At 46.8% G+C, this 24,014-nt stretch overlaps 1 protein-coding gene across 11 annotated transcripts; it reads right to left on the reverse strand.

Moving 5' to 3' along the window:
• tnikb (TRAF2 and NCK interacting kinase b) lies at positions 1-23,390 on the reverse strand. 11 transcript variants are annotated; one of them, XM_086101973.1, is made up of 34 exons: positions 23,073-23,390; positions 20,599-20,664; positions 19,312-19,368; positions 18,468-18,593; positions 18,152-18,262; positions 17,974-18,064; positions 17,694-17,824; positions 16,877-16,931; positions 16,562-16,640; positions 16,248-16,423; positions 15,434-15,500; positions 15,160-15,358; positions 14,649-14,765; positions 14,290-14,376; positions 13,622-13,828; positions 12,322-12,570; positions 10,726-10,842; positions 10,076-10,321; positions 9,536-9,642; positions 9,347-9,462; positions 8,948-9,039; positions 8,825-8,848; positions 7,932-8,119; positions 7,491-7,605; positions 7,129-7,275; positions 6,400-6,517; positions 6,142-6,312; positions 5,540-5,683; positions 5,276-5,410; positions 5,084-5,184; positions 4,149-4,298; positions 3,858-4,017; positions 3,586-3,725; positions 1-3,031 (listed from the first exon to the last, which is right to left on the reverse strand). In XM_086101973.1, the coding sequence occupies exons 1-34, from the start codon at positions 23,127-23,129 to the stop codon at positions 2,948-2,950; spliced, it is 4,230 nt and encodes a 1,409-aa protein (XP_085958099.1). In that variant the 5' UTR covers positions 23,130-23,390; the 3' UTR covers positions 1-2,947. The 11 variants fall into 11 exon arrangements, with proteins under 11 accessions (XP_085958099.1, XP_085958097.1, XP_085958101.1 ...); XM_086101971.1 differs by having other exon boundaries at positions 10,726-10,890; XM_086101975.1 differs by lacking the exon at positions 14,290-14,376 and having other exon boundaries at positions 10,726-10,890.
• Positions 23,391-24,014: the final 624 nt, after the last annotated feature.

Here is a 24,014-nt window from a genome sequence, read left to right on the forward strand (position 1 = left end):
TTGTGCTTGTACAAGAAGAGGACGTTTATTTGTAGAATTCTAACATCACAGATGCGTGTCCTTCGATTGAGGTCGTTGTTCGAGTCCGGTGATCCAGATGAGGTGAAAACACGCTCACGTGCGTGTCACTCATCTGTGCTCACACACGCACGCAAACAGTGACAGCTGTTGACAGTCTTGATACAAAAATTGAAATACAAATATCACGATAAAAACGGTGTTGACCTTTTTTTGTTTTGTTTGATTGTTTAGAAAGTGTTATAGCTATCTTTTCTAATCTGTAGAAAGACACCTAAGCCTTGACCAACATTATTTTTTTTGTCTTTCTCTGGAACTCAAGAGTAATATATACAGTGTAAATATATATATAGAGAGAGCACAGAGTGTCCCCGAAGGGGTGGGAAGGGGGCATGTTGGCTTGCTTCCACCTATCACATACGTCGATAAAGGGAAAAAAAAAGATTAGGAAGTCAAACATGAGGCTCTTGTGGTCCAAACAGGCGCATGAAAACAAATGCTGGAAATAAAAACACATCCAGTTTGTGCTCGGGAGGAGGGAGTGTCCCGCCTATTTGTAGAGTGTGAACAACCCCCCCCCCAAAAAAAAAATTAAAAATAAATTACAAATTCAATAAATAAATCATGTGATGTACATGACTTATTTCATTGTTACAATGTTCACAGGTACATTTTTATGGAAAGCCGCTTGGGCATTTACATCATATCCGTGACATCCAAGGTCACCCGTAAGACAATTTTTGCGGAGGAGTAAAACATTTTCTTGTAAGACATTTCTGCACACTGGGAGGCCGCGGTAGATTCTGGCATGTGCAATACGTGGCGTCAAAATGCTACGTTTTCCACCGGTGTCATCAAGCAGTGGCATTAAAAGAGATCTTCCGGTTTTGCTTTGGGTAAATGTTTTTTTTTTTGAGAGGGCGGAGCTAAGGGTCGCTAGTTGTCGGCAAAAAGTGAGTGGAGCGTCACGGCCGCATGTATTAAGTTTGTTACGGCTTGAACAATCGGACGAAGAGCATAGAAGTACACGGACGGACCTTAAGATGGAAATGAAGGATATGGGAGAGATGTTCGGCTGGGCTTTCCATCCGTTTTGCTCAGTGGTCAAGAATACACGTGGAGTTTCCTGAGTGATGTCGGAGCAGCGGTGCGTTCAAGGACGCCGACATCGGTAGCACTACTACACTCACAGCTCGGTGCACCGTGTGTCTTATTTTGCAGCAGAGGTCCAGTAAAATGATCCGGTCATCAATTATTGTAGCACGTTGCCGAGCAGTGGCAGGCGAAGGTTTTGAAAGGGTTGCCTTCATCTTGCGTACTTTGCACGCCGCTGTTGCCGAAACGGCAAACGACGAGTTTCAATTCTTGGATGTGAACATCGAGTACCCGCTAGTCTACTTTTTCTTTGCATTAAGAATCGATGACGTCACAGTATTGTGGCGTCCAAGCACAAAAGTGGGTTGGAATGCAAAAAAAAGCAAGTAGCTGTGTTGGGAATCATTCTCTCTTGAATCACTAAATAAGATTTTTTTTTTTTAATGGCAATAAAATGAGATTGTCTGCTAAAGACACCCCAAAACAACCCTAAAGCATAAAACATAAGAAATTACACTGTGTTCAAAACAAACCACACGGTCTCGCCTTTCGGTTCGCTAGCTTAGCGCTAACGCCGAATAGCATCTATGTTGCCATGCTTTTTTTTTAACCCTTTCGGCAACACACCGAAGACATAAAAATGGAGGAACAGTGGCTAGGGAGGATTTCCCGACACAGCCAGTGAGATAAACAATGTTGTGCAAAAAACTCAGATGTGTGCAGGTGTGCTGGGTAGCTAACGTGCTGCGTCCTAAACAGCGGGAGTATTTACACGATATGATAGAGGGCAGGGAGGAGTGGGAACGCCGTTAGCAGGGTCCCTTCCTTTAAATTTTTTATTTATTTTTTATTAATATGATAAACAATAGAAAGGTTTAGACATCGTCAGCCGGCACTGAGCAAACTTCAAAAGCTGCTCGCTGGCGTTTTGGTGGTGTGTGCTAACAATGAGGAGAAAGAAAAGATTTTTGAGTGGCACTTTTGAGTAAAAGTGCCACTCAAGACTAAATACTTTGTTTTTGTACTTAAGTAGATTCTTTTTTTTGGGGGGGGGGGGTATCTTTATATTTCTTTGTTACAAAAAGAACAAAAATGTTTTCAATGTGCCCATTGACAATCAAAATCAATTTCAGAGTCTATATTTTTTTTCTTTAAAAAAAAAAAACAACTCAATGTGGATTGTACTGCAAAAACAAAAGTCAACGCCGCATGTTAACTCATGACTAAGGTTGCAAATTTGCAGGAATTTATGAATGGAGGTGTATTTTGCTTATGACAACAAAATCTTTCTATTAAATTACCTCTTTGTACTAATCAGTTCCGCCAAAGTGGACCTGAACTCCCCCCAAAAAAGGAATGATCACATTATTTCTTCCTAAATCAAAATCTTTTTCCTCATTTCCCTTCAGCAAAATGTTATTTTTGAATTTTTTTTTATTAACTACAAAGTTTCCACAGGGCTCACATTTATGAGCCAGTATTGGACAAAGACTTATTTTGAAAACAGGCAGACCAAGTGTCCATTTGGGAGTAAAAAGTGTTTCATTTTGGTTCCTGGCGCGATACGAGTGGGCGGGCGTGAAAAGACGTCGCTGGATTGAAGCAGATCCAAAGGAGGAAGTGGTCCCGCAAAGAAAGAAGTGATGTGCTACAAACCGTCCGCAGATGCCCGCTCGGCCGCACGGGGAGAGCCAAGGGGCTACTCGGCCTCACTCGGGGCCACCTCTCAAGGAGCGAGCGCCACAAAGGCATCGCAGAGCTCTGCCGGACCCTGAAGGGTCCATCCTTAACCCTCCCCCGGGAGCACGGCGCCAGGTTGCTCGTGGAGTTGGGGTTACCAGTTCATCATGGAGCTTCTGTTGAGGGTCATGAAGAACACTTGGCTGCTGCCTCCCGAACGCACCGATGCAAAGAACACCTGTACAGGACAAAGAGGTGGTCCTTAATTTTTTTTTTTTTTTGCAGGCATACATTCTTTATCCTCTACAAAAACAACTCATATTGCTGCAGTTTACTGAGGGGTTTATATATCCTCCACCCCAATGTAGTTCTACACGGCAGCAAAGCGCAATTTATGTTGAAATGAAACTCCTCAACTCACTTCCAACATTGTTCTTTGACACAAAGGAGCCAGCAAAGCAAAACGTCTCGAAATCAAGTAGCCTTTTACACCAAGATGGTGCCAAAGCACTATTTTTTGTCGAAATGAAACTCCTCAACTCACTATTGTACATCCAGATGTGGGCACTGTACTATTTTTAGATGTTTTGGACTTCCTGCATTTCTGGACTGAATCAAACCATCCACGTCAAAAGTCTCACCTTCTACATATCACCAAATAAAATAATCGCATCGCATTTTAGCGCAGCTTCAGAATTCAAACGCAATTCCCGACCCAAAATTCTATTCTTTCTGTCGCCCACCTTTCCAACTTCCAAACTTGGGAAGAACATTTCAAGTTGAGGCACTCACCTTGTCGTTCCTCTCTGACAAAAACTTCAAGCGCTGCGCTCGCTTGTGCATGAAGACCCCGTCCAGGTGTCCCGTCTCCACCGAGCGGATTTCGATGGCCTTCTCCCCCCAGCCCATGATCTGGTTGGAGTGGATGTAGGCTGTACACATACACACACGCGCACACACTCTAAGTGTCTTGTAATCAAAAACAGTGGTACCTTGATTTACTAGTACTACTATGTTGCAGTGAAGAAGACAAGAGGCGGGGGGGGGGGGGGGGGGGCACGTACCAACCGAGGTGGGCATCTCCCCCCATTGCAGCACCACATCTTTGGTGATGCGGCCGTAGGTGTTGACGTAGACGCCCTCGTCCTCGTAGCACAACAGCATCTCCATGCCGTCCGTCTTGGGCAGCACCACGATGGCGTGCGGCGTCACCTGACCTTGAATCTGAAAAAAATATATATAAAGAAAATTCATACAAATGTTTTCGTGTAATGTTGTGATCACAGCGGCGATCGTGATCATTTTGGTCCTGATGATCGCGCGGTGAAATTTCCCCTGGTTTCTTTTCTACCTACATGCGAGGGTATGTAGATATCGTAGGGGTTGCCTGAGTCCACATCCACCACGTGGAAGCCCGCGTTGGAGCCGTAGATGACCTTTAACCTCTGCCCCTCCTCCACAGTCAGGTCCACCAGCAGGGGGCGGTGCTGCAGTTCGGTGAAAGACTGACGCCAGCCACAGCAAACGTTAAGGGGGCATTTTATTTCTGCACAATGAACCCCGATTAATCGTAACAATGAACCCTGATTAATCGTACCTTCTTGACCCACCCAAGATACAAAATGACCAACTAAAAGATACCTGTATATATTTTTAATATTAGTTTTAACGCCTCCCACATACATTTAAGCTTGCAAAAACAAACTTTTTAAAAGACTTAAATAATATTCCTTAGCACCTGTTAGTAGGCAGGAGTACAGTCATATAACATCACTCTGATGAAGCAAAATGAAGACTCGCGAGCTGTTTTTTTCTCACACTTCCAGTCGAGGTTGACTGTAAAACTGCCACATAAAACAAAATCAAAATCTTGCTAAGCATTAGGGAGTTTTTACGCTCTGAGTTTTTTTTTCACAAAACCCGGACGCCGCGCTGCACCTAGCTAGCTTCCGGATCCGCCAAGCTGATCGCGACCTGAAGCTAGCGGGGAAATCAAAAGTCGGTGGAATACGCTTCATATCAACGGAGAATGGTGCGCCGACATCACGAAGCTCAAAGCCACTGCAGCCCTGGCACTTGGGAGTCCACCGCAAGCTAACGTAGCGCTACAAACGCTGACTGAGCAAGTAAACAAACTCGAGCTAAAGCATGAAGAGATGGACCGATGAAGCAAAGCTTAGATTGCACTGACCGGGGGACGCCTTTGAAATTTTAACTGTCAGTCCGGACGAATACAAAGACGCCATGACATCATACATCCGTTTCTGGGAGGACACAAACAGGGACGCACCTTGAAGGCCATGAACTTGTGGTAAGGTTTGGGAGCCCAGGCGTAGATCTCCACGGCGTTCTTCAAGGCGATCACCAAGAACTTGATCCTCTCATACTTCACTGCGGCCAGATTTGGGAGGTCAGTGTTCGGAAATCAGCTCAAGTCCGTGCGAGTCCCTGCGTGGCAACGGCGCGAACGAGATCTTCGTACCGACTTTGTAGTGCACGCAGCCCTCCAGATCTCCCACGGTGATCCAGCCTTGCTTTTTTTCCACCTCGGGGTCGTTGTGGAGTATCCGGTTCCTTAACCAGGACAGGTAGTAAACGCGTAGCTTGTTCTTCTTGCCTGGACACATGTGCAACCTCATCATCATCCGTCGATTTTCAGTGACTGATTCATTTGCAGTGAACGGCCATTCGATTGCTTTTGTTATGAAGAAATGTTGGATGAGAGTGTTCAAGCGTGAGAGTCCACCTGAGATGGTGACCAGGACGTTGAGGCCTTCCAGGACGTCCATCTGCTGGAAGCGTCTGCGGTTGATGAGGTTGTACACTTTGCCCTGCCCGCTACGGTCCAGCAGCATCAGGCCATTCTCGGTTCCCACGAGCAGGTTCACCCCTACAGGCACACGCACAAAACGTCAGCTTTGTGAAAACAGATAGACCAAGCCAATTTTTGGATCATTTGTTCTTTGCATTTTCACGTGGCAATCAAAAAAGTACCTGTGTTGCTCCACCGTCGGTGTTCAAAATATCCATTGCTTCTAAAACCGCAACTGTCGATGCTAATTAGTAAGTCATCTGTGTTTTTGTTTCTTAGCATTAAGCTAACCAGATTTTTGAGACGTTTTAGGACGTTTAGCGATGCTAACAACAGCCTGCCAATGGAGTTTTGCATTGTTCTTTGGCAGTTAGCGAAGCAGACCTCAGGCCAAAGCTATGTTGTTTAAAATTCCGCGGCTAACCGGTTTCTAAAACCGAGACTATCAACGCTAACAGTTAGCAAGCCAACGGCATTTTCCATCATGTGTTAGCCATAAGCTCGCACGCTGTTCTTAAGGCATTCGTCGTTCTCACCCCAGAGCGCGGCGCACAGGATCTCCGAGTTGAAGCGCTTCTTGTACTTGCGGATCTCGGGCGTGTCGCTGTGCGGCCGGATGTTGGTGGGGTTGACGTTAACCACCGAGATCTTGCGGGCCTCGTTGAGCCGTGCCTGCTCCTGCTTCAGTAGCTCATCGGCAAACAGCGCTGCGCCACAACACAAAAAAAATGTTACAAGAGCAGGGTTTGCATTACGTTTTTTTTTTTTTTTTTTGAAAGCCACATCAGCCACACCTGAAGCAGAGATGTCCTCGTCTTCTGTCGGGGACGTCCCATACACCCTGGGATCCACAAATGGCGTGAAGGAGGCCTTGGAGCCTCCGCTGCCGCCGCCTCCTCCTCCCATCCCGTACTGCGGGGAAACGACAAAAAAAAACAGAGCTTAGGCACAGGCGGATGAGTTTCCAAGCAAAAGTCTTCAATCAAAAGTTTTGACAGGTTGCTATGGCGACAGCAGGCAGGATCTTTGCGGGTCAAAGGCCAGGCAAGGGATCTTGGGCTGTGCTGGGAACCATTTCCAAATCACAATTTTTAGATAGTGGATAATATAGTTGAATGTAGGTCGGAAACGGTGAATCGAATACTGCCTCATCACTTCTTGATTTTTTTTAACAAAGTGCACCATAGTCAAGTCATCAGTCAAATGACAAAAATCACTTTGGAATGTTATTCAGATGCCGCGAATGACATCATTGCTGTGACAAAAGTACAATGTAGCAGATGAACTTTCTGATATATTTGTTTCTCACTACTTTTTGCATTGTGGGATACATTGAAGGCCACCAAATAGGGGCGTGGTGGGCACAGGGTACGAGAGAGTGGACCAGGAGTGATTCCCCACACAGCCAGGCTGGAGGGAAGACTTCCAATTATCAAACCAATAAACGGGAAACAGTCGGGGTGGTCACCGGGAGGGATCATCGGGTTGACGAGGAGATGTTTGGTTTCGTCGACAAAACCTACTTGTGCCCCGGGAGCGTCGCCAGGGGCAACATGGGGGGAAGGGCTTTGCTGCACCAAATCGGGGAGATTTGAGGCGTCGGCAAATAAATTAGCGATGCCGAAGACGCCGTTGCTGGCGGTGGAACTCCGCCGCCGCTCGCCACGCCTCTGGAAAAAGACAGACAGGGGGGCGGGCAGCGCGGGTGTGATTGGCAGGTGAGGGGCTGGAGACACCAGGGTGAAGGGTGCTTTGTAGAAGGGCGTGTGGGTACTGGATCCAGTCACGATTTGGTCATGAGGCGGCTAAAGGCGATCAGTTGTTTGTTGACTTGGTGAAGAAGCATGTGGTTCATCGCGGCAGCAGACAACAAGAGGACGCTCACCTCGCGCATCATCAGGGTGCTGTCCCGAGAGTTGTTTCCGTACATGTTGCCGTGTAAGTCGTTGTGTCCTCCCATCATGCCCTGCGAGTCATTGGCTCCTTGGCTGGCAGCGGGCCTGGAAAGGAAATTATGGAAATTATTTCTTTGGAACTTTCTCAGTCCTCGGAAGGACAAATGTTTCTCTCATCCGTGTTGTCATTTTATGGAAATACCAATCAAAAACTGTGTGTTGCAAAGTAGTGAATCGCCTCTGCTAATTTCTGTTAGCCCGTCTATGACATTTCGCATTTTATGTTAGCATTAAGCTAGCAGAATTTTTTTTTAAATCTCAACTGGGATAGGCTCCAGCATACCCGCAACTCTCATCAGGATAAGCGATTCAGAAAATTGATTTATCTATCTATCCAGCTTGTCTCACGCACAAGAGTGGAAAATACTCACATGATACGCGGTATGTCGCTCACGGCAACCGTCCCGTCGTTTGCTCCTCCCTCTCCGTCACCGTCCTCATCCTCGCTGCTGTGCGACTCCTCGCTGGATGACGAGTAGTCGGTGACCTTGACGGGCGGCCGGCTGGTTTCTTCGCCTTGGCGCAGCTCTCGCAACTCTTTGGCCAACGCCGTCAGGTCCTGGCAGGGACATAAAGCAGACGCTTAACTCTGGTGGAGGAGGAGTTCAGAACCTCTCTTTTTTTTTTGTCCTTCATCACAGTGACAATTCGAATGGTGCCAAGGAACTGTTTCGATGTGGTTGACAGTTTTTTGGCTGTACATACGGGAGCCTAGTTGACTGTAAAAGCAAAGCTCACTAAAATGGACGCTAGTGGGGGAAGCAGGGGTCGGGGAGGGTTGGTTTGCACGTGCTACATGCTGGGGAGGAAATAAGGTCAGGGAACTTTTGCACCCTCAAAACGTCAACTATTAACTCATTCACTCCCAAAGACGTTTTTAAACGTCTTTTCAGACTTGGTCCAGAATTGGCTGGTACTGAATGAGTTAAACAGGGAGAGGTGGTGACCATGTATACAGCACATAGACACCTCATGGCCCGTTGCTGTGATACGTCGGCCATTTTGTAAATTCAAGTCAATGGAGTCAAATTCAGAAAGCAACTACAGGGTGGCATCTACGTCTATGGCAGCGGGAGGAAGGTGGTGCAGGTTCATATCGGACACAACAGGATAAAAAAAAAATGTAAAAATCAATTCATCATCTCATTTGTGCCCCTTGAATACGCCACCGAACATTTCCCTGGGCTACAGGGGCACGTGGCTAGCATGCTAACGTGCTCATGAGGGCAGTGGGGGTGGGGAAAGAGTCACTCGTACCACTGACCTCGTCAAGAGCTTTCTTATAGCTCTGATGGGTGGAAAGATGGATGGAGGAGAGAGAAGAACAGTGGCAATGAGCATGAGAAGCGTGCCAAAGCGGGCGTTCGGGACGTGTACGTGCACTCACCGCAGGCCGACTGGGTCTGGACACGTCTCTGCTGTCGTCTTTTGCGTCGTCAGATGCCGCGGCGGGACCTTCGGGTTTCATGGCTGCGTTTGCTGAACACACCAATCGAGACGATTCTCCAATGATATACATGCGCTAAATATTGGAATCTGTATCGGTCTCAAAAATACATCTATCCATCTAGCTATAATGTTTCTGTTGGGTTTTTTGGGGTCATTTTTATAGCAGTTAAGCTTCGAATTGTATGACAGAGCTCAAATAAAGATTTTTCAGACCAATAAACTCATTGACTGCCAGCTGTTTCCCCATCATTGAAGCTATTTTCAAGCATTTTGACTCGCATTCCAAGATGTGTGTGAGTGTGTGTGTAAGTGTGTCTGCATTTGTTTGGGTGAGCACCTCGCTCGTTGGATCCCCCCTGCGAACTTGGGGTGCTGGAGCTGGAGGAGCTACCACTGCTTGTCCTCTTCAGGGACGGATCCATGCTAATGTCAGTCCTCCGTAGGTCAGGGTTGCTACGGCAACCAAATAAACAAGTTTCCAGAACAGCATGTTGCACGCGTGCCCAGAAGTGAACGTTTTGTCTACCTGGCTCGTATGAGGTGAGCTCCAGCCCGCGGTCCGAGTCCAGGTCCGTTTCCTGGAGAGTTCTTTCTGACCAGGGCGGGAGAGATTGACGTGGTCCTCTGAGGAACCTGAGGGAGACACGTCAGGAAGGTCACATACGCACCTCAAATTGAGTGAACCCCGGAATAAGATGACTTTGAAATGATGTGTGAAGTGTTTTGGGCCCACGCACACACGCACGCATACAGAGCATACCTAAATGAAGTGAACCCCGACTATATGACGATTCATCCATCACGTTCCTGCTTTGTCACCATTTTAACTCATTCAGTCCCAAAGACGTTTTTATACGTCTTTTCAGACTTGGTCCAGAATTGGCTGGTACTGAATGAGTTAAGCAATCGTTTGTCTTTCGTTTTTACAGTACAGCGCAGTACCATGTTGTACCACAAAAGGCAGCACTGAGCTCAACCGGATCAGATGCGGCGATCAAGCGGGGGTTCACTGCACACATCAGAAAGCAAGCACGTGCGGAGGCGCAGACGAGGCGGCATCAGACACCTTGGGGGGCATGTCGTCGTCCTGCCGCAGCCAGGTGCCGCGATCCAACTTGTCAAGAGGGGGCGCCAGACGTGCGAGAGGCAGGGGAGGAGGGGTGTCGGAAGTGGGGTCCGAGTTCTGCCGGGGCATGGGAGGGCGCGAGGGGGAGGGCGACAGGGCGGAGGATGAAGACGACACCCCGTGGGGGTCGTAGAGGGACTGAGAGCCGGACAGGCCCGGACTCTTCACCTGCACCAGGTGGGCCATCTGCACCGGCACGGGCGGGAGAGGAGAAGGGCGAGCAGGAGGAGGGTGTGGAGGAGGGAAGAAGGAACGGGAGGAAATGCAGGTGGTGCAAGAGGAATAGAAAGGGGAAAGAAGGAGCAGGATGAGGAATCCGACGTGTGGTCGGGATGAAGGAGAAAAAAGGAGAAAACATCATGCATCACACGCAGCACTCAAGTTCATTCAGTCACACTCGGGCGGACAAATAAATCCCAGTTTATTTGTCAGGAGAAATCAATTGTGTCACGTGTCAAGTGTTGACAACTTAAGAGTCTTCATCCAAACAAGAAAAAAAAATAAAAATCCCGTTTGACTGACAGGATTTCAGGAGGCGTGTCCGTTATTTGATTGACAGCCGCCATTGAAGTGTGTTTTGCGCACCCCACCTGCGGTTCGACGGAGCGGTGCATGGGCGGGGTCCTGGCCTGCTGGATGCTGCCGCTGCTGAAGGACTCGGAACGAGGGGGCAGCGACGGGTCCGAGATCCGGTTGGAGACTTTATGCTGCAAGGCAGGAGAAGTCTGTCGGTTGACCGCAAAACGATCGTCCACCTGACACACACACACACACACACACACGCCTGCATCACAACTCGGCCCCTCTCAGCATGCAGCAGGGTATTTGTAGCCAAAGCTTTCACTGGCAAAACTTTTCTTCAAAGCTGGCAAGCACAAACAGAGGTTTCAGTTCAACAACCCAATTTTGAATATCACACAGAGACTACCCAAGGAAATACCAAAAAGGAGTTTCGAAATGCCAATTTAATTTAGTATTTCCTTAGGTTGTCTGTGTGCGACATCAAAATTGGTTTGATGTGTGATACAGTACTGCGCGCAAATCAGGAAGGGATCAAAGACTTCACGACACCGTATAAGAGACAAGTATACGTCTGTGCACCTGTGTGCGTGCGCATGCGCGTTCCACAGGGAGGGAGTCCGATTATAGCTGCAGTTGCCCTACATAGCTAACCGGTCTCCGTTCCCGCGGCCTTGAAATGTGTCAGGAGAACTTGATTCACCTCTTTCGTAGTGCATACAGAGCGACGCCGCTCATGAAAGACGCTGGCGCAAAATGACTTCATATGTTGGAAAAACGAAATGAAAAGGGAAAAGAAGCCTGCAGGAGAATAAGTGTTGGTTCGTTAATTCGTTACTTCACCCCGTGAGACTTTTGGTGCAAAGTTGAAAAGCCGGCGTAGGTTTGGAACAGTGCTGCCCAACCCTGACACAGCACCAAACACAAATGTCACAAAAAAGGTGTACAGTGGTGCCTTGTGCTATAATTTTAATTGAAGAAAAAGATCACCCCCGATAATATTGCACTTTATGAAAACACACATCCATGGCAATGAAAGAGAATATAAAATATTTAAATGTTTCTGCCAGATTTTGTATTTTTTTATTTTATTTTTTGCTTCATTTCAATGAAGATGGTGCTGCTCCTTCTGGTGTGCACGCCATGGCCACCTGGGGGCGGTATAATACAAAACTACAAAATTTTAGATGCATATGAGGCTGGTCATCTCAGTAAGATGCAGCCTGCAATTATGTCATGCATTCTTTGCAGAGGATAAAGAAAATCCGCCCATTAAAAATCATATATTTTCATTAATTTACTCTTACAATTTAGGCTTTTTTTAAAGGGGGTGAATCTGTGTGTTACACCAAATGAATGACAATTAAAAAAAATTTGAGTGCCCAACAAATTGTATAAAATTGTATAATTTCCTGCGGCACAGTGGTTGGGAAGCACTGGTGTCGAAAAAGAAGCTGAGGAAAAGAAGAATGTGAGAAAAAGATGACAAGAAAGACAAATTAATAGCCTGTCGAGAGACGAAAAGGACGTGAAGAAAGTGAAGTTTAGATGGGAGTGAAAGAGTCGCCCACGAGAGGAAATGAAGCCACCTGCTCAGACAAAGAAGCATTAGTGAGGTTTAAAAAAAAAAAAGATGGTTAGTCACGCGCTCTCGTCCTCCAACTGACCCGGCGGCCGGGACTGCGGCCTCGTGAGTCGGGCTCGGGGACGCAGGTGATCCGGATGCGCGGCATGTGGACATGATCCCTGGATGGGCTGACATGGGCGGGGTAGGAAGGGGGGCGGCGGTGGCGGCGCTGAGGCTTGTAACCAGGAAGTAAGAGAAGAGGGTCCAGGTGGGCGTCTCGCGTGTGCCGGAAGGAGTGGTACTTCTTGGGAGGGACGCGAGGGGAGTTACTCTGAGCTCGCCGCATGACCTGCGGAGGGCAACGCCAGCGTTTACGGACCACAACGATACACACGTACAGTCTCCCCCGCTTGCATCATTGTGTCCACTTCGGGTCAGCTTCTACACTGTCGTATCTTTGACGTTGAATGCGCGTGTGCCTTTTAAAAGGTGGGCCGGATCTTTTGGAAGACTGTGAATGAGAATGTAGCATTTGGCTAGCAGTTAACTGGCTAACTGTTCGTCCAGATGTCTCAACTCCTCTCTGCTCATCAGCACAGCACAACTATGAGCCATTCTTCGCAGAGGATAAAGAATACATCACTGTGAGTAGCCTGTTTTTGTGTTGCGGCACCGTGTGCTCAATCCTTTGCTGAAAGGATGATCACAATGCCAATCAGACAGTATTTACCGTTTGTATTAAGCTAGCAGACTGAAAGGCTAAACTAGGAGGTTGTTTGAAAACAGACAAGCAATTATCAACTGGGAGTGGCAAAAACTGCTTGAAGACATCTTTTTTTTTTTTTTTTAAAAATGGTGAAACACATTTTCTTTCACTGCTGCGTGTGGATGCAAATCTTTCATGGAAATCGATTTCAGGGAAAAAAAGCATGTGCGAACATGTGGACTTCAATGAACCTTTGTCGAACTGCAACCTGCTTCCAAGCCCTGTTGAAGCTGAAGGTTAGACTCTGAAGTCGTATTGTGAAAGGGTACAAGGTCAAATGAAGGACGGTTGAGAACTGCGACAATGAAAACGGAGAGGATGGACAGAGTGGACTGCTTGTTGCAGGAGTTCTGGAAGTCAACAGGAAGTGTGAAGGTCTTGAAGTTTTCGCTTCACAATGAATATGCGGGAGAAAAGACGCATTTGTGTCGAGTCTTTAAAACTAAAGAATAACAAAGAAAACAGCTTCTGTGATTCACTGGTGCATTTTCTGATACATTCAAACCATCCCGACTTTCAGTCCCACATTTTGACTCCAGTAATGTTTGACAAAGCACAAAGTGACTTCAACTTCCGCCAAAACAATTTTCGGTTATACTTTACCCAAGTATGACTTTCAGATATTTTATCCTACCTCCTTGGCCCAGGCGGGCTTGTCGTTGACTGCTCCTGGCGCCTGGTCCTTGTAGTGGTAGAGCTGCTTCTTGTCCTGCAGGGGGCGCTGCTGCGGGTCCTGCTGCTGCTGCTGCTGCAGAGACACCAAGTACGCTCGCTCCTGCTGCAGCTGCCTCTGCAGACGCTCTGCTTGACGCTGCTCCTCAATCTGCTTGCGCTTGTACTCCTGATCACAAAAGAAGATGACAACCAAGGTATTGTTTTGAATTATAGTGCAGATTTTTTTTTTCGGTATGAACACAACCCATGTTAGCAAAAACTTTTGTTTTTGTAATATTTCCGAAAGGTAGGATAAGGTAGACGTGCGCCTTCAGCGTTGTGCCACCACATGCCAAGCAGTACTGAGCGCTACTGGAAGAGTGTAATTAAAAACAAGAAGAAGAGGCAGAGAAGGTGCCCTGTTATTTTTTTTGGTGTTACTGTATAGTGTTATTTATTAACTTTAAGTAGATTTTATTTTATTTTTTTAATGTTTGGGTACAATTCAAGCTATACATTGACATATTTTAAATGGTCGCTCTATGCCGCTGACTTTCACAGATCGCAGGTGTGCCTGGAAAATAGCCCCCACGCCCTGTACGTGCGCCTTGAGGTCGCCACGGAAACGGCACCGCTGAGTATCGTTACCAGCAGTAAGGCCTGCTCCTGCAGGAGCTGCTGCTGCAGGATCTCCAGCTGCCTCTGCTCTTCCTCCAGCTGTCTACGGATGTACTCCTAAGGAGGGCAGCGGCGCCGCAGAGAGAGCGAGCAGCGGGAGCCAATCACAGCCAGGCCACATCACCAAAGCAGGAAGAAGAAAGCGCAGGAGGACAGAGCGGTTAGAAACCAAAAAAGGTGAAGCTGTGTTAGTGTCTGATTGGTTCCAGCTTTTTTTTTTCCAAAAGGCAGAAAGACGTTGAGGAGACAGGAAGTGGCGCAGTCCAAAGATATATTTCATTTCCCTCAAGGGGTGTTGAGCTCTCTTTCCATACGTGCAACACCCATACCTGCTCTCTCTCGGCGTGCCGCCTCTCCTCCTCTCGGCGAATCTGCTCCATCTCCTCGTAGCGCCTCCTCTGCTCTCGCTCCTGCTGCTTGCGCATCTCGCGCTCGCGACGTTGTTGCTGTCGGTTGGGAAAAATAAAAATACAAATACAAATTAAGCAGAAACGTGAGTGAGTGCAGTTTTTTTTCTTGTTTTTTTTTTTGCAGCATTTAGAATTTTGGGCCTGTGAAGTGTGCTGTGATTTTTATTTTAATTGCAGTTGCGGTATAACACGCACAGGGGCCGCTGTATTAGAAACAGTTGGAAATTGCTCTTAAAACTGTCAGAGTTTATTATGATTTTAAATTCTCCCGATGATCCTTATTTCCATTGCAAATGTGTCAGGTGATTTTGTGGATTTTCATAAAAAGTAAATATTGTTTGTCTATATGTGACCTGTGATTGGCTGGCAAACAGTTCGTTTATTGGCTACATGTAACTCCAGTTAAAACAAAAAAAAAAAAAATGGTGACCTCCTCCAGGCGTCTCCTCTGCTCCTTCTGCTCCTCGATGCGTTTCTGCCTCTCAGCCAGCAGCTGGCGCTTGTGCTCCTCGTTCTGCTGCTGCTCCAGCTGCTGCCTGCGAATCAGCTCCGAGCGCTCCTTGTTGGCCAGCTGCAGGCGCAGGAAGTCTCGCCTCAGAGTCGACTCCCCAGGAATATTGATGATGGAACTGAGAGGAGGGCGCGGAGGAGCCGGGGGTTAAACACACAGAGGGGGCGGTGAAGAAGGCGGTCGGTGGTCCTACCTGGGCTCGCCGATGTCCCGCTCTTCATCCTCTTCCTCACTGCCGCTGTACTCGTACTCTGTCTCATCTGGAAGCAGACGTGGCTCGGGAGGGTCATGGAACATACATGTCACATGTAGGACTTTGTTTTGTTTTGTTTTGTTTTATACAAAACAGGTGAGTCCCAATTTAAAGTTGTGTGCCTTCAGTGTTGTTGTGCCACAACATGCCAGGCGGCACTGAGGTCCATTAGAGGAGATGCAGGTTGTAAATATAGTAACACTTATGCTAATTTCTGTTAGCCTACAAATGGTCTTTTGCATTGCATTTTAGCATTAAGATACAAAATATTTGGCATTTGAATACATCTATGGCATTTCGGATGATATGTTAGCATTAAGCTAGCAGGTGTTTGCTATTTTGGTATTTGAGTCTGTCTATGGCGTTTTGAATTTTGTGTTCGCATTAAGCGAGTAGGTGTTTGCTATTTGGGTCTTTCTATGGCATTTTGAATTTTGTGTTAGCATTAAGCTAGCAGGTGTTTGCTATTTTGGTATTTGGGTCTTTCTATGGCATTTTGAATTTTGTGTTAGCATTAAGCTAGCAGGTGTTTGCTATTTTGGTATTTGAGTCCGTCTATGGCGTTTTGAATTTTGTGTTAGCATTAAGCTAGCAGGTGTTTGCTATTTTGGTATTTGAGTCTGTCTATGGCGTTTTGAATTTTGTGTTGGCATTAAGCTAGCAGATGTTTTTTTGATTGTTATTTTGGTGTCGACTTTTCACAATGTTGTCTCTAACCTACAAATGAGACAGTCTTGGAGGATAAGGGACTCACCCCTCTCCCCGCGCCTCTTCTTGGTGCGGTCGATGTGGTCCTTGAGCTGAATGCGCACCTGCCGCTCATTGGGGAGGTCGCGGATGAAGGGATGCTTGAGAAGCTGCTCCGTGCTCGGCCGCTGGCTGTGACTCTTCACCAGGCAGCTCTCGATGAACGACTGGAACTTCTTGGACCTTCGCCGGCACAACCACAACAACAACAGCATTGAAGTCTTCCAAGCACATTCAAATACCTGTAGACCAATCCACTTTGTTCTTTTACCTCCACTGGTTGGATGGAGTGTGCGTTTTGTGTCACATGACATGACTCACCACTTCTTTGACTTGAGTCTGGGGGCAGGATTTCTGGGGATGAGGAAGAGCGCTCTCATGGGATGCATGTCACACAGCGCTGAAGGCAACAAGACAAGAATGGGAAAGAAAATGAGAGGAAAAGGAAAAAAGAAAAAAAGAAAAGGGACAAAAATGGAAAGGAAATGACAACAGAAAAAAACAGAGGAAAAGAAGAAGGAAAAAGAAGGAGGAAAGGAAATGAACAGGAATGAAAGGGGGGAGAAACAATATGAATTAAAGTACCGGTATGCTGACCAGATCACTGTGGGTAGAACTTTCAAGTTTGTTACTTACGCGGCGCTCCCTCCGCCATCTCGATGGCCGTGATGCCCAGCGACCACAGATCGCTCTGCACGAATACACACACACAAACACAAAAACCCAACACCTTCACTTCCCCATTACCAGCTAACGTGCTAACATGCTAGCTGCTCTACGTGTACTCGTTAAGTCATAAAAATATCACGCCGCCATCTGTCCTCTCACATTCGGACACTTTTCCCTCTCACTTCACTTGTTCCGGACCGTTCCGCTGCCACGCTTCGAAACTGGTTTCAGGAAGCGGAACAAACAACACGTCGCCAACACAAAGCACACGCACGCACATTAAAAAAAGCACTTTCGAGGTCGTCTTGTGTTTCGCTACATGACTGTCCAGTAAGATTTCAGACCAGTGTTTGTTTGTTTTTTTAAGAACTGGACAATGTTCGGAACAGCACACAATTTACTATTTTGCCCGGCAACATAAGAATACTGTGCGTGGTATTGGTATTAGCTTAATTAGCATTAACTTACGTAGCATCAACTCACTTTAGTCATTAATGAGAATAGGACGTCAAACACCAGACTGACTGTTTTTGTGTCAGTAATGAGAGGGGCCATTTTCACATAATTTGATTAAAAACAGTAAAGACACAACTTTAGCTTTATTTATTTATTTATTTATTTTTAATCCGCCTTGATTTTATGTCTTTCGAAAATGTATTGATGATTGGAAATTTTAGGAAATAATAGAAAACACAATCAAGAGATAAAAAATCAGAACAAGGTTTCTCGAATTTGTAAGCGTACCTTGAAGTCGTAGGTGGCGTCTGGGTTCTCGTAAGCGTACCTTGAAGTCGTAGGTGGCGTCGGGGTTCTCGTCACAGGCGATGACCTCCGGCGCCATCCAGTACGGCGTCCCGATGAAGGTGTTCCTGCGGCCCACCGTGCGATCCAGCTGAGCGCTCACGCCGAAGTCCACTACGCACGTGCACACAATAACAGCTTGAAGCAAGCACGCTTGACATGTTATTTAAAAAAAAAAAAAAATGTTTTCCTTCAAGTGCAAAGTAACAAAAATGTCTTTAAATCAAATGTTTCACGAGGACAAAGAGGAGCTCTGATCTCACCTAGTTTGACTTCGGCATTCTCCGTCAGAAGCACGTTTTGACCTTTGATGTCACGGTGGATGACCTTGTGCTGGTGGAGGTGAGTGAGACCCTGCAGGAGGATACCATCTCGTCAACTTGTCGATACACCCCCCCGCGCACATGCTGGTCCCCCCCGCCCCCCTTCAAGCCAGCTCACCCTGAGGATCTCCCTGCAGACGTAAGCGATCCACTCCTCCTTCAGGGAATTGCCTTTGGTGTTTTTGATGAGATCTGTCACCGAGCCGGCGCCGCAGAACTCCATCACCAGCTAGAAAAATCCCACATGTTAAAAAAACAGGGATTTGAATAATCTCATTGGAACTTGTTCTTTCTATCAGACAAGAAGGGGAAAAAAATTAAGAACACGTTTGAGATGTTAATTGAATCAATGGATACTTTTTGGCCACTCTGCTGGACAAAAAGCGATCCAAGACTTTTGTCCTGTCCCGTGTGTACATGGCGTCCAAACGCACCCACAGCTGGTCGTCCATGCCGGGAGGATTCTTCTTGATGAAGGCACCGTAGTAGGTGGCGATGTTCCTGTGGTGGCTGTACTTCTTCAGCATGTTGATCTCCGCTTTAATCTCTTCCTCCTCATCCTAAACACACACACATTTCTGAGTGTGTGTTTATGTGAATGCGTGTGTGTACACCGTATGGGCCACTGGTGTTAAAAATACGGCCCGCGGGCCGGAACCGGCCCCGAGGGGGTTCGATCAGGCCCACGGGATCATTTAAAAATGAAAAAATGCATAAAAAGACACGGAATTAATATATTAATAAGATGCAATTTATGTATTATCCGCTAGGGGCACACTGTTTTCTCTTTAGTTTGTAAAGTGTAGGCGGGGGTTACATTTAGATTTCATGTGCACATGTGTAAATGGTTTAAAAAATCCTCTCTTTATAAATCTCGTTTAATCTTAAAATGTTTTCCTCATGTTCTTGTGCTTCGCTATATCAAAACAAAGGAAAGACATTATATTTTGGTTATTTATAGTGTAATTTTAATGGTCTGGCTCACTTGACATCGACCGAGGCCGTATGTGGCCCACAATGTGAAATGAGTTTGACACCCCTGGTACAGGCCTTTGAGTATCGTTGCGGGTGATCCATGTATTTAAGTAGCAGTTATTTGATATGCTTCATCTATGCAAATTCTTCGGTAGCCTATCGATGGTGTTTGACGTTATGACATTAAGATAGCAAATGTTTAAGATTAAAATTGATAAAGTGAGAATTTCGGAGCGATCGCACATGTATCACGTGTCCAACATATCCGTCACGATATACCGCGCGTATGTGGGCATTACTTACGCCTGTGACATCCATGACCTTGATTGCCGCCAGCTGGCCAGTCTTGACGTGGCGACCCTGAAACAGAGAGCCATTTTTTTTTTTAATCATCATAATAAACGTGATGAAAACTAAAATTCTTGCTCTCGCGCACGCAAAATGTGGGCCTGTTTGAGCGCTTTATGTGTTATGAATGGCCGTATGTGACATCTAAAGGTAGAGCGTCTTCGACTGAAATTGTTCAGCCTGTCACTACATGTCGCTGGCATAGAAAGATGAGCAAAAGTTACATTGCTTGTAGTCAATAAATCAATCATTTTGAACCCAAATGAGCTATTCATCTAATTGGTGACCTCCTCCAAAGAAGCGTGAAGACATTTCCATCCACATCAGTCATCGGATTGGACGTCAGGTTTGACAGTGAGCAGGCGGTGGGGTTGTTGGCGGCAACCGGCGGGCAATAAAAGTGAAGCGAGAGGAAGCGATAGCATCTCTGGTTGCTTATCTCTCTTCCTGCAACACTGACGCCTGCCACAATTTTGCCCCTGTTCGCCGGCGTGTGCGCGTTTGTGTGAAATTCGCACACACACCTGCAGGGAGAGGAGGAGGTGGACGTCTTTAGCTGCAGCCTCACCAACAACAACAATCCTCAGGTGCTGTGTTCAGACAAGCCTCGCACATTCCTCGCACGCTGTTGCCGCTCAAATGACTTCAATATTATCACGGACGAGCTTAAGATGATTACATACATTACTGGAATTGATTGAAGGCATTTTCCGTTCAATAGGGAAAGATCATACAGAGTGGTCAATGAACGAATGAAACTTGTATCTCAAGGGAACAGCTTTGTGGTTTCACGAAATAGGAATCATCTCCCAACCTAAAAAAAATACTCAGCAGTCTAACGAGTCAGTACGGCTGACTCAGTAGTTAGTATTAAGCAAGCCACTTATGTGTTGCGCAAGAATGTATATTAATCATTGAGTGTGCACATTTTTTTTTGCAGAAGAACGTCTGGCTGTCTGGAGCCGCTAGAACCTTACAACGGCCATTTTCACAACCTTCGATTGAACATCCTAGAGCACCACGAGAAGTACATTTGATGTCATCCGGGTTTGTATGTTTTGTGGATTCATGAACCTGATGGGACCTTCTGCCTGGGAAGCAAATCAGGGCCGTTGCACCATGTCTGGGAATGTGCGGCTTAGAGGGTATGTGTTTACATTAAACAGCTTAAATCTGATAACTATCAGAAATATACACACAGAGGGATCAGAGATAAAGTCAGGAGTTTACCGGTTACCTTACCTTGTAGACTTGGCCATAGGTGCCATTGCCAACCAGTTCGACCAGCTCAAAGATGCCCGCCGGGTCCTGGGAAAGATGCAAAACAACTTAGTAAACAGGAAATAGCCACACAAGAACCTGGAAACTAGACTAGTACTTTAACGTACGAGTGCGAACCGTTGCTTGGATAAAGCTAAAAGAGTGAGAAGATGCTAAGCTACAGATAAGAAATGCTGAGTCGGCGCGAGATGATGCTAACATGAAGCTAAAAGATACGGAGTAGGAAAGCGACGACGCTATAAGCTAAAAGATGCTAGGTTGCCGTGAAACCATGTTAAGCTTGAGCTAAAAGATGCTGAATAGGAAAGAGACGACACGGCAAGCTAAAAGATGCTAGGTTGGCGTCAAACGATATTAGGCTAAAGCTAACGGATGCTGGGTAGGAGCGAGATGACGCTAAGCTAAACTTTAAAGATGCTGAGTAGCAGATAGATGACGCTACAAGCTAAAATATGCAAAATAGGCGCGAGGTAAAGCTAAGATAAAGCTAAAAGATACTGAGTAGAAGCGAGATGATGCTAAGATAAAGCTAAAAGATTCGGAGTGGGGAGAACGCGAAAGGTAAAGATGGACAACCCTATAAGCTAACATAGGCGACGTCCACGTGAGACGATATTAAAATAAAGCTAACAGACGGGAAGTAGCACTCTTGGAAGACATTAGGCCTCTAATCTGAGGAAAATTCATCAATCATTTGTAGCCCATTTTGGGGGTTACTTTAGCAACCCTAAATTGTATTCCCACCACCATTCACGTTTGAGTTTTATTGACTATCGGCCCTTTTCAAACTAGCTAGAAAAGATGAGTTAGCCGATATATTTTTTGTCGTGACAGCACCGCTGTCCAGTGTTTGAATTAGAATGAGAGAAGCTAGCTGTTGTTTCATGTGCCCCAAAAAAATAAGTCCATGATCCATTTTGGGTGTTTTTAGTGCTTACTGTAGGACTGCCAATCGCTATATGTATGCAGAGAAGGTGCTGGAGCAAAAAGAGATTTGGAGGGGCTACAATCTTACAAAAAGCTTGTAGTCTCTGTTGGCAAAATGTACGCAAGCGATGTACGTACCGCCCGGACACATTCAGGTCAGTGGGACCGAGCTCAGCTTCTCAATATATTACCACTCTTGTATTCTCCCAAGTCCACTCTCTGTAACAAATCGCTTCTTCCTTGACTGTTATCTTTTTATGGTTTAATAAAAGTGATAAAGTGAAAATTACTCGATGTGCTGCTTCAAAAGCCTATAGGGACCCGCCGTTTAATGTTTATAGATCAATTCGCAACGGATTCCATCGGTAAGTGCGATGGTCCATGTCGGGTTTGGCTGCATCATGCAAGTGTGCAGTGGGTTTTTAGAGGTTCAATTATCGAGTCTCTTCAGGAGGGATGAAAGGACAGCTTTGTAAGTTGGAGATAGGTGGTGTCGGACAAGGCCCCTTCTCTATTTTGAGACAGCTTCACAACCTTAATGTACTGCAGATGGCCTCGCTCACTCCTGTTTTCCCCCCATCCAGAATGTTCATCCTGAAAAGAGGTGCCGCTTTTCTGTAGCTAGACGCCGCTAATCGGCGTCTACAATTTGCCAAAAGCAAAGAACATAACGCTTTGTAACAACAAAGGGAAGTGAGGAAGGTTATCAAAGTGAATGAGCGTGCGTGCGCAAGTGTGTGTCATCTCGGTCCTGTGTGACCTAATTTCTTCTCACTGATGGAGACATTTGCGGCCTACAAATCATCTGCTCTTTTCTGACATCTCTGACACACATGTACACGCGCACACACACACTCCTGTGTCGCACCCTCCATCATGTCCAGACTTGACTGCAGGTACTATGTTTCGTGTAGCGTGTTGTTCACTGTTGTGTGATTAGAATAATAGAGAAGAAGAATCACGAGAACGCGCACGCACGCGCGGTGACACGCACGTCCGGGCCATACTTGAAGCTGCAAGTTGGCACGCACGCGCTTGAACGAACGCCCGCCCGCCCACACATTCCTTAGCTGGAGTGTACTATAGTGCACGTGCGCGTGCCCACCAAGCGCGTCACTGCTGCTGCTGTGACCACAACATCACGAAATGGCGGAACTGGCTGGCTGGCGCCCGCGCGCGCGCGTCTTCTCGTTGGGATTTACGTGCATGCGCGTCAAGGCAAACGATTGAACGAGACGGGCGCGCGCGCACACACACACACACACACACACATCTGTAATAATCGAGGTGTGAGTACGCGCGGCCTCGATTGTCAAGAAAACGCGTTCACGCGCACGACATATGCAGCATGTAACGAAGCAGCACGCGCACCGCCGGTAGGATGGGGGGTGGGGTGGGGGGGGGCAGGCAGGTTGAAGAAGGATGATGAGGAGGAGGCAAAAGGGTGAGACGGAGGAGGAGGACACGACAGGTGCTGGGCAACACGCGCGCGCGCATGCTCGGCTTACCCGCAGAGCAGACAGGTCGATCTCGTCCAGACTCCTCGCGGGGGAGTCGCTCGCCATGGCGGCGGAAGAACGGATGGTTCACTCAAGATGGAAGGAAGGGAAGAAGCTTCCTCGAGTCGTTCTGGTATCTCACTCCCTCCTCGCCCTCCTTCTCCTTCCTCCTGGATCACCTCCTCCTCTTCCTCCTCTTCTTCTTCCTCCAGCCACGCGGTCGGGCGACGTCAGGAAGAAGAAGAAGCGACGACGATGTGCGGTGAGCCTTCAGGTACTGCTACATGCCTCCACCTGCGCGGACGCGCGCACGACAGAGTGCATAGCAGCGGCGCGCACTCCACAACGTCACTCGCCGGTCGCGCGCGCGAATCCCGGGAGGGGCGTCACGCGGACACGCCCACTAACTGAGAAGGTATCGTGTTGGTGAACTGATCATTTAAATCAGGTGTTTTGGAGTAGGGAGAGTTCGAAAACAGGCAGGATACGAGTCTCGAGGAACCAGAGTTTAGAACATCACAAATTGTATAACAAAAGCTAAATAAAAATAGAATTTGAATAAATACATACAATATGAAAATGAACGTTTTCACTATAACTATATATTCCCCCCCCAAAAAAAAATTTGTTTTGTGCACCCAATGCAGTTCGTTAGTCATTTTTTGTCCCGCAAAATTTTAACTACAATGACCATGGTCCAGTGAGTGAAAGCTGGTGCCGGTGGAGAGCAAACCTCAACTGAATCAATCCAAGCATTCGGCGCCACCCAGTGGCCACAGGTAGAAAATTTGGCTACATTTTGAGGTTTTCTCAGGACAAAGCAAAAAAAAAAAAAATCTTTCACACCCTCTTGTGAGGATATTTTCAAGTGTGTCAGCCTGCAGTTGTTGAATAACTTGATCTCTCTGTTCTCAGGTGGTCCAACCTCACTGAGCTCTTAACTGTTGTCAG

The sequence above is a fragment of the Hippocampus guttulatus genome, chromosome 21, assembly GCF_054856545.1.
Source record: "Hippocampus guttulatus isolate MCC_2025c chromosome 21, RoL_Hgut_1.0, whole genome shotgun sequence".
In the NCBI taxonomy this organism is placed as follows: domain Eukaryota; kingdom Metazoa; phylum Chordata; class Actinopteri; order Syngnathiformes; family Syngnathidae; genus Hippocampus; species Hippocampus guttulatus.

Excerpts from the sequence above, each read along its gene's own strand:
- tnikb (XM_086101971.1), bottom strand. The coding sequence starts at position 23,129 with ATGGCGAGCGACTCCCCCGCGAGGAGTCTGGACGAGATCGACCTGTCT. Across the intron at positions 4,299-5,083 it reads ACAAGTTCATGGCCTTCAAG|TCTTTCACCGAACTGCAGCA; the intron begins GTGCGTCCCTGT and ends GGCTGGCGTCAG. Across the intron at positions 4,018-4,148 it reads ATATCTACATACCCTCGCAT|ATTCAAGGTCAGGTGACGCC; the intron begins GTAGGTAGAAAA and ends TATTTTTTTCAG.